General features: G+C 57.3%; 6 protein-coding genes across 6 annotated transcripts; all 6 read left to right on the top strand.

Annotated features, from left to right (window-relative positions):
* Positions 1–302: 302 nt before the first annotated feature.
* Positions 303–3,977, top strand: ABB37_00812 (hypothetical protein; the record flags this gene model as incomplete). The annotated part of the gene is made up of 1 exon (XM_015797156.1): positions 303–3,977. Exon 1 carries the CDS (start codon positions 798–800, stop codon positions 3,975–3,977), a length of 3,180 nt encoding a protein of 1,059 aa, XP_015665164.1. The 5' UTR covers positions 303–797.
* A 440-nt stretch (positions 3,978–4,417) lies between these two features.
* ABB37_00811 (hypothetical protein) lies at positions 4,418–5,077 on the top strand (the record flags this gene model as incomplete). The annotated part of the gene is made up of 1 exon (XM_015797155.1): positions 4,418–5,077. The coding sequence occupies exon 1, from the start codon at positions 4,520–4,522 to the stop codon at positions 5,075–5,077; it is 558 nt and encodes a 185-aa protein (XP_015665163.1). The 5' UTR covers positions 4,418–4,519.
* Positions 5,078–5,954: 877 nt separating this feature from the next.
* ABB37_00810 (hypothetical protein) lies at positions 5,955–7,226 on the top strand (the record flags this gene model as incomplete). The annotated part of the gene is made up of 1 exon (XM_015797154.1): positions 5,955–7,226. The coding sequence occupies one exon, from the start codon at positions 5,955–5,957 to the stop codon at positions 7,224–7,226; it is 1,272 nt and encodes a 423-aa protein (XP_015665162.1).
* Positions 7,227–7,661: 435 nt separating this feature from the next.
* ABB37_00809 (hypothetical protein) lies at positions 7,662–8,900 on the top strand (the record flags this gene model as incomplete). The annotated part of the gene is made up of 1 exon (XM_015797153.1): positions 7,662–8,900. Exon 1 carries the CDS (start codon positions 7,956–7,958, stop codon positions 8,898–8,900), a length of 945 nt encoding a protein of 314 aa, XP_015665161.1. The 5' UTR covers positions 7,662–7,955.
* Positions 8,901–9,625: 725 nt separating this feature from the next.
* On the top strand, positions 9,626–10,927 carry ABB37_00808 (silent information regulator 2 putative (SIR2RP1); the record flags this gene model as incomplete). Its single annotated transcript, XM_015797152.1, has 1 exon — positions 9,626–10,927. Exon 1 carries the CDS (start codon positions 9,752–9,754, stop codon positions 10,925–10,927), a length of 1,176 nt encoding a protein of 391 aa, XP_015665160.1. The 5' UTR covers positions 9,626–9,751.
* A 690-nt stretch (positions 10,928–11,617) lies between these two features.
* ABB37_00807 (putative eukaryotic peptide chain release factor subunit 1) lies at positions 11,618–13,043 on the top strand (the record flags this gene model as incomplete). The annotated part of the gene is made up of 1 exon (XM_015797151.1): positions 11,618–13,043. The coding sequence occupies exon 1, from the start codon at positions 11,823–11,825 to the stop codon at positions 13,041–13,043; it is 1,221 nt and encodes a 406-aa protein (XP_015665159.1). The 5' UTR covers positions 11,618–11,822.
* Between the last annotated feature and the right edge of the window lie 130 nt (positions 13,044–13,173).

Below are 13,173 nucleotides of genomic sequence, written 5' to 3'. Positions count from 1 at the left end.
GAAGAAGAAGCCGACAGAATATAGAAACTGAGCTGCGACGCTTTCGTGCGTGCCATGACACCTTCACCTCTGATGCGCGCCTGACGCGTCTTGTGGCCTTCTGCATCGCTCGGTGTCGCCTCTGTGAATGCATGTAGGCAAACAAGACTGGAAGCCGCTTCGCATGTTACCCCTCTTTGTGGAAGAGGCATTTCTTCCTGCGCGGATGGTGTAGAATGAGTTGTCCCCGCACCTCCTCTTTTCCTCTCCTTCCCGTCTTGAACCTTTTCTCTCTTCTTACCGCCCGCTAATGCCATCACACAGAGAGAGAGAGAGAGTCACACAAAGGCAAGCGATTATAGGCGGCAACTGTGGACTCTTTGCCCGGCTCCCGCACTACTCTCGGTGGCGCGTTGAACTGGGTGTACAAGATTGCGCTGCTTTCATTGAGGCAGCCAGAGGAGGAGGCTAACCGTAAAATTAACTGGCGGAATGAGCCAAGACGGCAACGCGGTGGCCGGCGAGGCGCTTTCCGTGGTGCACCTTAACCGGTGGCACGAACGTGTGCTGCAACTCCGCGAGCATCTGCGGGTCGCTCTGCTCGCCGACGGCCCTCAGCTGGAGATGGTCGTCTTCCACTCCCTCTTCGATTTGTATGAGAACTTTTATTTCGACCTGCTGTGCGCACGCGCCGCTACTGCCGCTCTGCGGCGGCGGACAGCGCGTCGAGCGGTACCAATGCTCTTCCAATTTCCGCAGAAACGCACTTTGTGACGTCCTCGTACACCCAAGACGTGCTCGCTGCATGTGTGTACCTGATGGAGCTAAGCGTGCTGCCGGATGTGTACGACATTCCACGACGGCCACCGCCACCCGCGTTGGCTCACAACGATGAGAACGCGTCGAAGGTGTACGTGAGCAAAGCGCAGCGACACTTTTGTTTTCTCATTTTCATGTACGTGTGCTGGTCTCCTGCATCTCTTCCGTTGAAGGATGTCCTGCATGCGCTCTATCCTCTCCTCGATCCGGGTGGTCCAAGCACCGCTACACTGACCGGTGACTCCGCTGCTGTTGCCCCAAACGGCGCAGGTACGTTTGCTGAAAACAACATCGCTGCCGATCTCTTTGCGCAGCCGCGCTTCGCCAACCGGAAGCGGTGGATCAGTGGGATGCTGAGCGGGTTGGTGCTATCTCGTGCGAACGGTCTGCGGGCGCTTCTGCGTGTTCTTTTGCTGGATGACCGCGTAGAGGCGGATATAACGATGGAGGCGGCGCAGCTGGTGGTGCGACTGCTGACGACGCCTCCGCCAGTTGTGTGGGTGCTCGCAGATTCTCCGTCGCCTCTCCTCTTGTCGCCCACCAACGGCGAAGTACTTCGTCAAGGTTCAGTAGAAAAAGGTCTACGTGTCGTGCGCGATGCGTCGACTTCTATCGAGAGCGAAATCAAACAACTTGCACCTCAACTGCTGTCTTTGCTGAAGGAGCAGGCGGATGAGGTGGAGGAGGGAGAGAGGTGCAACCGCGCGAGCGCAGCAGCAAAAGCACGCGAAGGCAACCAGCCTCGCTTTCTCGCACGTCTGGAAGCGGTGCATCAGCGCCTGCCCGCGGAAACGCTTGAGCAGCGCCTGCACATGTTTGTCACCTTACTCCTCAACGCACTGGTGCGACTGCCCCCACGGCAGAGCGCTGCCTTTGCGCGCAGCTACCGACAGTTCTTTTACGCGAATAAGTATATCCTCTCCCCCGGCTTCGGCTGCCTGTCTTTGCGCAGTGAGGGTCCGTACAGGGAGGACGACGTCGTGGCGGCGCTGCGGCGACTCACGTCACTCGTGAGGGGTGTGGCACTCGGCGCAGGCACGGGTGTTCTCGCACACGTGCTGCCGGCTACTGCGGCCGGGGTGCTCAACATATGCGCTCTGCAGCAGGCAACAACGGCCAGCGACGCTGCAGAACTCATTAGTAGACGCCAACAACTCGATCACACAATGCAGAGGTTTTTGATACCACTGCTGTCCAATTCGTCTCTACACGAGTTGACGGCTCACGCTCTTGTGCAGGCTTGCACAACTGAGCACTCTCACGTCTTCTCTGACGGCAACGCGGTGGAGGTGGAGCTCACCTACGTGTCCATGACATGCACGGCGAGAACACTCACAAACGGCTTGGAGTGGCTGCTGTCCGCCATGCCGGTTCCTGCGCCAGATTTTGTTCACGCGTGTGTGGAGGCGATGGTGGATGCGTGTCAGCTGCATTTATACGCGTCGGGGGTAGAATCTCTTGCTACTCCCAACGTCGTCTCATCGTCCACCGACAACACCATGCATGTGGACAGCACTGCGCAGGCGTCGGTGTCGTCAACACCGCCTCTGGTGTTGCTGCTGGAGCGACTGTGCCTGGAGGCGCCGTCGGAGGCGATCTTCGGCGCACGCGAGCGGCTCTCCCTCATTTCCACCTTAGCGCTCCTGGGCCGACTACTGGGTCTGTCGGTTGTCCTGTACCGCTGGGCTGTCGGCATGTTGAACGCTCTACTGAGGTCGGACAGCGTGCGGGTCGCCCTTCACGGAGGCGCGACTTCATCAGCCAGCGTAGCGGGAGTCGCCGCAGCTGAGTCAACATCCACCTGTGATGCTGGCCAGCCACTGGAGGAGCATCTTCGCTTTCTATCACGCTTGGTGCGAACATGTCAGGGCATCCTCTCGACGCTTCAGGCGCTGCTTGACCACTCGCATTCGCAGAACAGTACCAGCGACGGTGTGATGGAGATGGCGCCGCTCATCATCACCATCGAGGATGACCCAGAATTGTCGACGCTCACCTCTGAGACGTGCGCGGCACTGAGGAGCTGTGTGACTGATACGATGCGACAGCTGAACGGGTGCAACACGACGTGTGAGGTGTCTTCCACGGATATGGAGAGTGGGTGTCACGCCGAGCGCGTCCTCCAGCACCGCGACAGTGAAATCGCGGTGAGTACGACGGCGCAGTGGCAGCGGCTGTTGACACAACTTCAGTCAGCACTGGACGGGCGCTCCTCTGTCGACGTCGCGATGACTCTCGCGAGTCTGTCTCGCAGCGTCGATGAGGTGGTGCACGACGTGGCGAGCCCCGAACCCTTCCAATCCGTCGTGCAGCCCCTCCTGCTGACGTTGATTCGTGTGCTGTACGAGTGCGACGAGGTCGGGTGTGCGGTGCGGGCGGTGCACTGTGTGACGTGGCTCTGCATGTACCGCTTTGACTCCCCTGACTCTTCGTTCATTGCAGATCTTGTTTGGGCGGTGCTGGGCGAAGATCAGCTCCCTGCGTGGTTGGCTGCGCACGTCGGGCACCCTGCTGGAAGGGCGCCGGCGTTGGTGGCGCGGTTTTGTCGGTTGCGGGTGCGTCTCCTCGACGTGTTGCTGGCGTGGACGGACTACGACGAGGATGGGCGGACGCTGCGCAACGTTGACGACGTCCTGCGCCGCACCCGCCACATCGCCCTCTACGATGCACTGGCGCGTCTGTGTCATAACTCGTCGGATGTGTTTGTGCAGGTGGCCGCGCTGCACCTCGTGGGGGCCTACGCCCTCGCCGCACACCCGCGTGTGCCGCTGGCCGCGCTGTGCGATCTCTGCCGCGATGTCTTTCACTTGTCGCCGCATGAAATGGCCAAGGCAGCAGGCGCCGCGGCATTGGGCAAAGTGGTCGCGTCGCTGTGTCAGTCCTCCGAAGCCACCGCGTTTCTGCTCACGGAAGTTGACGTAGACGCGTGTCAGAGCCTGGCGGCTGCAATGGCGTCCTATCGTGGCCGACCGCCGGATGCAGCTGTGAGGGGCACGGGCACCTCACGTGCAACGTTGACGGAGGCGGCTGCAGTGGACTTGCACGACGCAGTGATTCAGCAACACGGACGGGATATGCTGCAGCTCCTTCGACGTGCCTCGCATGCGTACGGAGCGGCGACCTTACCAACAACGCCATCGGTGCTGAAGGTAAAGATGCCGAAAGGTACTTTCGACTGATGGTCTGCGTCGTGGTCAGAACAGACTCATGACTTGCGTTCATCTGTGCGTTGGTGACAAGTCGCGCATCAGTCACCTCTCCCTGCCGCCCCACACACACACGCAAATACGATACAGAGGAGGAATCGTGCGAGCCAAATTCGAAGAGAAAAGGAAAAGCATCTCTGCAGCTTGTTTTTGCGGTTCGGCTTTTCGTCCTGCAGTTGAGACCATCGTCTCTGAATTTGTGCGTGCGTTGACACGATGTGCCGCAGCCCACGCAGACGTTTGATGGCGTATCTCTTAGTCCTACGAGGCGGCGCTTCCGTTGAACGCATTTGCTGCTTTGTCGCTCCTCTTCACTTGCATGTCTCTTATCTTTTCTAACTATTTTTTTTTTCCTCGTTCTTACATTTATTCAACGTCGTTTCCCTCTTTGCCTTTCTCTATGCGGTACCCAAGAGAGTTCTCTCCAACACACGTCAGCACTCCCCTTTGCTTTATTCCTTTCGCAGTTCGCTCTGCCTTTTCTTCCCTTTAGCATCCCCCCCCCCCTCCTTTTCATGTCAGATAGTGGTAGCCAAGACGACAGCAGTGCACCGAAGCTGCACCTCTTGAAGGACAAGTGGTGTGTCTTCTACATCCCCGCCTCCAAAGGTGAGGACTACGAGCACCAGACGAAGGAGCTGGGCTACGTGACGAGCATCGAGGAGGTGTACAGCACCATCAACACCTTTCCGCCCATCACCCTCATGCCAAACGACGACAACCTCGTCTTCGCCCGCAACAAGATCGAGCCGCAGTTTGAAAGCTTCCCGGGAGGGCGCCGCTTTTCAATTTTCTGCAAGACGAAGACGCAGTGCCGCGAGGTCCTCACCTACGTGCTGGCGGTCGTGCTCGGCGAGGCTATTAGCAAGGAGGCGTGCGGCGGCGAGTGCCCGTGCGACGTTGTGCGGGTGGGCCACAAAGGCAGCGTGATGTACAAAGACTCCGTCCGTATTGAGGTGTGGGCCCACGAGAACAAACACAACGCGGCGATGGAGAAGTATCTGAGCTCCACGCTGTCGCTCATCCCCGGCGTGCAGGTGAGCTCGCGGCCTTTCCAAGGGTTTGGCTTCTGATGTTTGTTTTCTCTGTTTTTGCTGCAGTGTTCATCACCACGTCCTACGGTGACTTCATGGTTGATATCCCCGTTGTGTCTCTCCCGCCCTCGTTGTGTTCTGTGTCTCTCTGCGTGTGCGTGTCATTTATGTGCATTCCCCTCGATGAATCCTCTTTGCGAGTTTGTCGTCACGGCTATCACAGGAGCTGCGAGAGCGTTGACAGGAGCGTGGTGGCGACATGTGGACCCGGTGATTACTTTTGGGTTTTTTTTTTTCGAGTGTGTGTTTGACGCTTGACGTGAGAAGCGCACGTATGCTTTTGTCTGTTGTAGTGGTGGCCAAACCCGTGTTGGACTCTGTGTGTATGTCGTTGTACACACAACAAGCTGAATTGGATAGAAAATTGTAAAGATGTGGGGAAGTTAGTTCTCACCGTGCGGGGTGAACTGTGAGCGACGGTGATGTGCACTCCGCGGATCTTCTCTGTCTTCCCTTTTTTTTTCGTGCCTTTTCGGTGCTTTTTGCGGTGCCTCGAAGCTCCTGCGCAGGGGCAGTTTTCGCAGAGGGGTCAACTGCTGCGTTAACGTGACCGCTCTGCTGTCCTGTTTCCTCATCCATTTGAACGTCAAGGCGAAGATTGTATGTACTTTCTTCTGTGGATGGCCCTGCCGCGTACTTCCTAAGGCGTTTGCGGCTCCTCTGATCATCATCCCTCCCTCCTTCTCTTGTCATTCCTTTACTCCTCGCTGTTTTTCGGTGTCTTCTTTCTTGACGGCGCGTGGGTACATCGCAGAGGCCCCCCCCCCCCTCCCGACCATAATTCGCTGCTCCTTTCAAAACGTCGCCTAACCTGATCCTGTGTTCCTCAAGAGGGAATAATAATAATAAGAACGAAATGTCGGACCTTCTTCCCCTCTGCGAGAGCTCCTTCCGCGCGTTAGAAGACGCCTACGAAAAGCAATGGCGGCAAGCGCGGCTCCTTCACCAACTGCCGCCAAACTCTGACTCTTCCGAGTCTGTGGAGCGCGTTTTGCACTCCGCCGGCGTGGCGGCTACAGAAATGCAGCGACTGTGCGCCGAGACACGGCGGCTGCATCAGCGATTCCACCAAATAGAAGCCAACGCGGCGCCGCCGTTCAGCGAGGACGAGCGCGCTCGTCTGTCACGGCTTGGCTTCGATGTGTCACAACTCGTAACCGCACCGGTCTCGTGCCACGACGCCTCTGCTGCGGTGGCGCAGCGTATCCACACGCCGACGAACGCGCCTTTTCAGGTGAAGGACGACGCCGAGGTGGCTGAGCTGCGATGGGAGAACGCGCAGCTGCTCACCTCTCTGGCGTGGTACAGGTTTCGCGACGAGGCCGCCGCGGCGCCGCGTGCTGTCGACGGTGGAGTAGCACCGCACACCCGCGATCACGACAAGTCTTTCTCCTCTGCCTCTTCCGCTGAGCTGCTCCGGCTCTTCAACGCTATGAAGGCGCGCTGTGCGTTGTTGTGCAGTTCGCAACGCGAACGTGCTCCACCGCCACCTTCACGAGAGACCCAACGCGCTGTGGACGTGGCCGTTGAGGAGCTGCTGCGACTGCATAACTTTCCTTCGCAGGTGTGCGTGCGGCGAATCGCGTCTACACCGCTTTACATGTTGGACCGTCCTGTCTGCATCGCCTTCGCCTCGCCGCATAGCAGCATACTGGTGGTGCAGGATCCTGAGGGGGTGGAAGAGGACAGCGACCTGCGAGCCTACCTCATGAACCTGTATAAACCATTGCTTCGTGCGTTGAACTGGCGGCCTCCGTCAACGACGGATACCACCGTTACCGCCACAGGACTGGCGGTATCGTCTGAAAATTGTAGATCTCCACTCCCTTCTTTAGATACTTCGCAAACGATATGTCCTGCGCTCAATATCGGAACGGCCGTGGGAGACGTAAACCGTGGGCTGTTCGCTCTTTGCCCCTCTCAAGAAGAATTCCCTCGTTCAGTCGCGCTGGCCTTACCGCAACGACTAGAAGCGCCAGCGACGGTGAAGGCGTCGGATGCCGCTCTTCATGAAGCGCCGCGCAGGTCTTCGTCTGCGCTCTCGCTGATGACGTACGAGGAGCTCGTGGCTCTGAAGCGTGCGGCACTGCAGCGACTTGACCGCATCCGCGACACCGTTGCCATGTAGCACGTAAAGCTGATTGGGTAGACACACTCAGGTGACTGCGGTTTCCCGTCAAACACGTCTGGATGATGGTGATACGAGAACGTTATATAACTATTTTTAGTTGCGTATTATTTTTTGCGTTACGTTGAGATGTGGTACAGCGAAAAGGAAAACAAGAAATAAATGGCTCGCTCTCGTTAACGCCGCTTCCCACCTGCCGCAGCAAGAGCACGAAGATGCAAACGGAACAAGGCAAGCAAACAGTGCGGACTGCGCAGCGGCCTCCTTCGTGTGTGTGTCAGCAGCGAAGGCGTCTGCGTCCAATTGTGACAACTCCCCGATGTATTTCTCCTTTGGTCTATTGTCTGTATTTCCTCTTTCGATGGGCTGGTTTCGTCTTGTTTGTTATTTGTTGTTCTCTCCTCTCGATCATCGATGCGCACACGCGTTCGCGCAGTAAATCATTTGTTCCAGGCGCAGAGGAGGAAGGAGGCCGTGTTTTTATTTTTTGTTTTTTGAGAAAACGGCTCTTCTGCTGCCAACTTATTACCCTTAAGTGTTTCTTTTTTTTGGCGTGGATCTCTCGTGTGTGTGTGTGGCGAAAGACACGGGGCACTTTCACCCAGGAAAGTCTTTGTGTGTACGTGTGTTTCCCCGTTCGTTCCTTGTGGGAGACTCAAGAGGGTGGAGAGGGACTCGCAAAAAACGTTTTTGCGGTCTCTTCTGATATATATATATGTATATAATCCGATGTCGTTTCCCAACTCGATTGTTGCATGGCGGTCCCCCGCGGCTGGCGGGGCTGTGGTGGACGTTCTTCAGAGCTCGCCGACTCTCCTACAGTACCTTACCAACGATGCAAGCGCCAACGATGGCCGCCGTCCGCCTAGCTCGCACCGCAGGCTCTTCATTATGTTTCCTGGCAATCCGGGCATCGTGCAGATCTATCAGGACTTCTGCAATTCGCTGGAAACGCATAGATTCGACGTCCTGGTGATGGGCTTTGCGGGCCACAGCCTGACGGACCTGAACGCCGGCCGCGTCTTTGGTTTGTCAGACCAGGTGGACGTCGCGGACAGCTTCGTCGCCGCGCTGCTGAACCGCAACTCGCAGCAGAAGTATAATGGCAACGTTTTCGTCGGTGGACACAGCATTGGCGCGTTCGTCGCCCTCCAGATGGTGGCGCGCTATCCGAGCGTGAAGAAATACTTCGGCCTGTGCCCCGTCATTTCTCGCATCAAGGACTCCCCGAACGGGCTGAAGATGCCTTTCGTAGTCAGCCGTATGGCCCAGCTGTGTCTCGCGGTGGTGGCCGCGCTGCTAGCGCTTCTTCCGTACCGATTGCGGTTTCTGCTCATCACGCGGCACGAGCCGAATCTGACCACCTCCTTCAGCGACTCCCTCGCTCGTCACTTCCACCGGAAGTGTTTGGTAAACATGTTTTACATGTCAATGACAGAGTTCTGCATGCTGCTGCAGCCCGATGCGCCGCTGCTGAAGTTTGTGCAGGAGCGACTGGTGATGTACTACGTAAAGAAGGATGACTGGGCACCGCCCGCGTACGCGGAAGAAATCAATGCTCTCTGTCCTCGTCTTAGTGCCTTCGTCATGGAGGAAGACGACGCGGTGCCGCACGCGTGGTGCCTGCGCAACAGCGAGACGGTGATTAAGAATGCCATTCTCCGGTTCTGTTGAGGTGCGCTCTCACACGCCAGGATGCGGTACAGATCTTTGAACAAGCAATCAGAAAGGCTCAACGGACTCCTCTCAGTTTTGTTTCCTTGCGTTGACAGCGAAAAGGATGTGGTAGCGCATTTTCACTCGGGTACACCGTGCAGTGCGGCAGTGGAGCTTGGATTGTCTTTCCCTTCTCTTTCAGGCCCCTTCTTCGCCTCGTGCGTACGTATATAAAGATCTGCATCGGGCTTACATTTCTCGTTTTTTATTTTTCTCTTCTTCCGCAAGTTGAGTTGAAGAGGACACTGTCGAGGCGGCGCTGACCGGCGGTGCACCGCGCAGCAACGCTCCCTTTCAGCGTCATTAAATTTGTTTTTTTTTTGTTTTCGTTTCCCTTTAGGCCGTAAAGCACTGGCAGCTACCGGAGTAGCACTCAAAAGCGAAACAATACTGCGCGTTACAAAAGGCTTTGCATTGGAGACCGCGCGTTTTACGGTGCTAGCAACATGAAAGGAGGGGACTGCGCGGTGCTTCAGTCCTTCGCACAATGCGTCTCACTTGCTTTTCTCCTTTCTCATATGGATGATGACGTGGCACTTTCACACTGGGCGCCATTGCACCCTTTGCCTTCCCACTCGACACGATGTGGAACTCCGATGCCGCTGCACATTCCTTGCGACGTCACCTCCTCCCTCTTGGTTCGCTGCTTTCACCGCCCCCCTCCCTTATCTCCACCATCGACAGTGGAAGTGCCCATCTGCTCTGCCGTGGCAAGCTTGAAGTCAACGTGCCGCGTCCCGGCACTTTGGTACGAGGAATCACCCTCACAGGAGTGCACACACTTACAGACACACTTTTCTTTCTTTCTCATGAAGTTGGCGCATACGGAGCCGCCCTCGGCCGTCCCGGCAGCGGCGCACATCCTCGGCGAGCCGACCATCGAGGGGCTGGCCCGCTACATTCTCCAAAGCGACGTCCGCCGCATCCTCGTGCTCGTCGGGGCGGGGGCCAGTGTGGCGGCCGGCATCCCGGACTTCCGCTCGCCCGACACCGGCATCTACGCCAACCTCGGCAAGTACAACCTAGACGACCCGAGCGACGCCTTCTCCCTCACGCTGCTCCGCGAACGGCCCGATATCTTTTACAGCATCGCGACGGAGATGAATTTGTGGCCCGGCCACTTCCGACCGACAGCTGTGCACTTCTTTATTCGGCTGCTGCAGGAGCAGGGGCGGCTGCTGCGGTGCTGCACGCAGAACATCGACGGCCTGGAGGAGGCCGCGGGCATTTCGCCGCGGCTGCTCGTGGAGGCGCACGGCTCCTTCGCGACGGCATCCTGCATTGACTGCCATGCCCCTTTCGACATTGAACAGAACAAAAAGGAGGCGATGGAGGGGGTCGTGTCGCACTGCCTACTCTGCGGTGGCATCGTGAAGCCGAACGTGGTGTTTTTCGGAGAGAGCCTGCCCGATGCCTTCTTCCACGCACTGCAGCACGACGCCCCTACGGCGGATCTCGTCATCATCGTCGGCACCTCCCTCCAGGTGCACCCCTTTGCGTCGCTGCCCTTCTTTGTGCCGACGACAATCCCGCGCGTGGTGATCAACCGCGAGCGAGTGGGTGGGTCATTTTTCCGCTTCCCGGATGACGACGACGTGCCGGACTCGGCGGAGGGTCTCGCCGCGACATCATCCGCGGCGTCATCGTCATCGTCGCGGCCGCTGCTGGCGGGCGATGGGGTGGGGGCGGACAGCGGCGACGGCCACCGCAGCGCAGCTGCTTCGACTGCGCCGGAAAGCATCGCAGCAACGCGGGAGAGTAATGAAGAGGGGAGGGAGGAGGACGCGGCGAGTTCCAGCTCCAGCTCCAGCGACGGCTACGCGCAGTACGGCGACTACGACGTGCACCCCCCGCTGTGCCGCGACGTGCTCTTTCGCGGCGACTGCCAAGACAACGTCAAGAAACTGGCGGAGTGCCTCGGCTGGGGGGCGGCGCTGTCTGATTTCCTAGGGACCTCAACGGCTTCATCAGAGGATGAGCATTGAGTACTGAGAAGAGCACCGGTTGCTTCTGCCTTGTTGAATTTTCCGCTGAACGCCGTCTCCCTTGCACCATGACCGTTTGATGCGCGATGCAGCGAGGACGGAGCTGCGTTTTGTCTTTGCTCTTTTCTTCGTTTCTGTGTTAGTTGCCGTACGCGAAAGAAGCAGGAGGAGGTCGTTTCCACCCGCACAACACGCGTATCTGTAGTTAAGTGGCTAAGGAGACACCCAGCGTTCCGCATTTAATGATGCTTTCGACGCAGGACGTGATCTGCACCCGCATTAATTCAGCTTTCTAAATAAGGAGAATCTCTCACACCCAAGAAGAAAACAAAGCGGCTCTTATTGTTGTACAGCACCGTACAAATCATTTTTTTTTAGGTGACCTACACCTTCACAATGCCCTCCTTTTGTATTTACTCGAAAAGAGGACTACAGAGGACGTAAAGCCGTTTGCCCGTTGCTTTGTTTTGTTTCTTGAAGAAATGCGCTGCTGAGGTGTCTATGCCACCCTCTCATCAAAAACGGCTCTGGGATTTTGAACCTTCTGTGATGTGTCGCAGAAAGCGACCTTCTCCGTTGACCAGTGCGTGAAGGTATTCTCATTGTGCCTCCCAACGTCGCCCCTCTCCGTACCTTCCTTCTTGGTGGCGTCTGCATTCTGCTGAGCGACGTGCATTCACCTCATCGTAAGGTGTCGTCGTGTGAAGAGGTGCATACATCGTTGCGCTTGTGCATAATCGGGCTAGGGAGGAGGTGACTTCGTGTGCGATCGTGCTTTGTCCGTTTTTCATTTAACCTCTCTTGCAATACATGTGAGAGAAGAATCATTTGTTCTAGCCTCCGCCCCCCTTAGCGACTCGACACGCCGAGGCACGAGAAAGAAAGAAAGAAAGAGATGCGGCTGCTACGCAAAGTCCAACACCCCGACGGCTCCATCGAAGTGGGCGTCTCTGTGGCCACCTCGGAAGACCTATGGCACCTCTATAACTTCATCCTCGTCGGCGATCGGGTCCTGACACGGACGCGTCGTAAGGTGCCGCGTGAAAACGCGCTCGGCACCATCGCGGCCGAGATGAAGATGCTGAATCTCGAGGTGGAGGTGCTGCAGATTGACTTCACGCCGGATGAGCTGCGCATCCAGGGGGTGAACAAGAAGGAGAACAACTTCGTGAAGCTGGGGGTGCACCACACGCTGACAGTGCACGCCAACCCCCCGCAGGAGGTGCGCATTACGAAGGCGGAGTGGGACCCCATCTGCGAGGAGCGCCTGAAAGACGCGTGCGATGAGACCGCGAAGGCGGACACGGCTGCCGTGCTGATGAGCTTCGGCGAGGCGCAGGTCATCTTGGTGACGCCCTCCTTTATGCACGTGAAGGCGAAGATCGATGTGAACATTTCAAAGAAGCACAAGAGCGACGGTAAAGCTCGCGATAAGAGCATCGAAAAGTTCTTTAAGCAGGTCCTCGACGCGCTGGTCACACACGTCGACTTCAAGAAGACAAAGTTGGTGCTCCTGTGCTCACCGGGGCACGTGCGGGAAGAGTTCCATGCGTACGTGAAGGAAGTGACGCAGCGCGCCGATAATGGGCCGCTTCGCGAGATGTTTCTGAACCTCTCGAAGTTCCTTCTCGTGAAGGTGAACTCGACGACAATCAGTGGTTTGAAGGAGGCCTTAGCCGAACCCGGCGTGGCGCAGCGCATGGAGTCGACCAAGTGCGTCGACGACATCCGCGTGTGGGAGAAGTTTCAGAACACGATGAACAAAGACCCCGACCTCTGCGTCTACACCCCGCAGTTTGTCTATCACGCCGCAACGACCGGTGCGGTGGAGACGCTCATGATTAGCGACGACGTCTTCCGCTCCGACGAACCAACCGTGCGCCGCTTTTTTCTTAGTCTAGTCAACTTCGTGCGGCAGAGCGGCGGTGCGACCGTGAACGTCTTCTCGAGCAAGCACATCACCGGCGAGAAGCTGACGCAGCTGGGCAGCGTTGCCGCCATCCTGCTCTACCCCTGCCCTGAGCTGGAGGAGATGGAGGTGTTGCCTGAATTCGTGTACACGAAGACCGTAGAAGACTTTATTCGCGAGAACGCCAACTCGCGCGTCCCCGTTTGAGACGCGTCGTTTGTCTTTTTGCTTGTTTGGTTCTTCTGTTGTGAGTTAGGCAGGGAAACGTGGTGCTTCTCGCGTACGTGGCTCGGTTCACGTGCTTGCTGTGGGCAACGTTTTATTCTGTTGTTTGTCG

The sequence above is a fragment of the Leptomonas pyrrhocoris genome (genome assembly GCF_001293395.1).
Source record: "Leptomonas pyrrhocoris isolate H10 chromosome Unknown, whole genome shotgun sequence".
NCBI lineage: Eukaryota > Euglenozoa > Kinetoplastea > Trypanosomatida > Trypanosomatidae > Leptomonas > Leptomonas pyrrhocoris.
The sequence above is the reverse complement of the archived record's forward strand: the minus strand, read 5'-3'. Positions and strand labels throughout refer to the sequence as shown.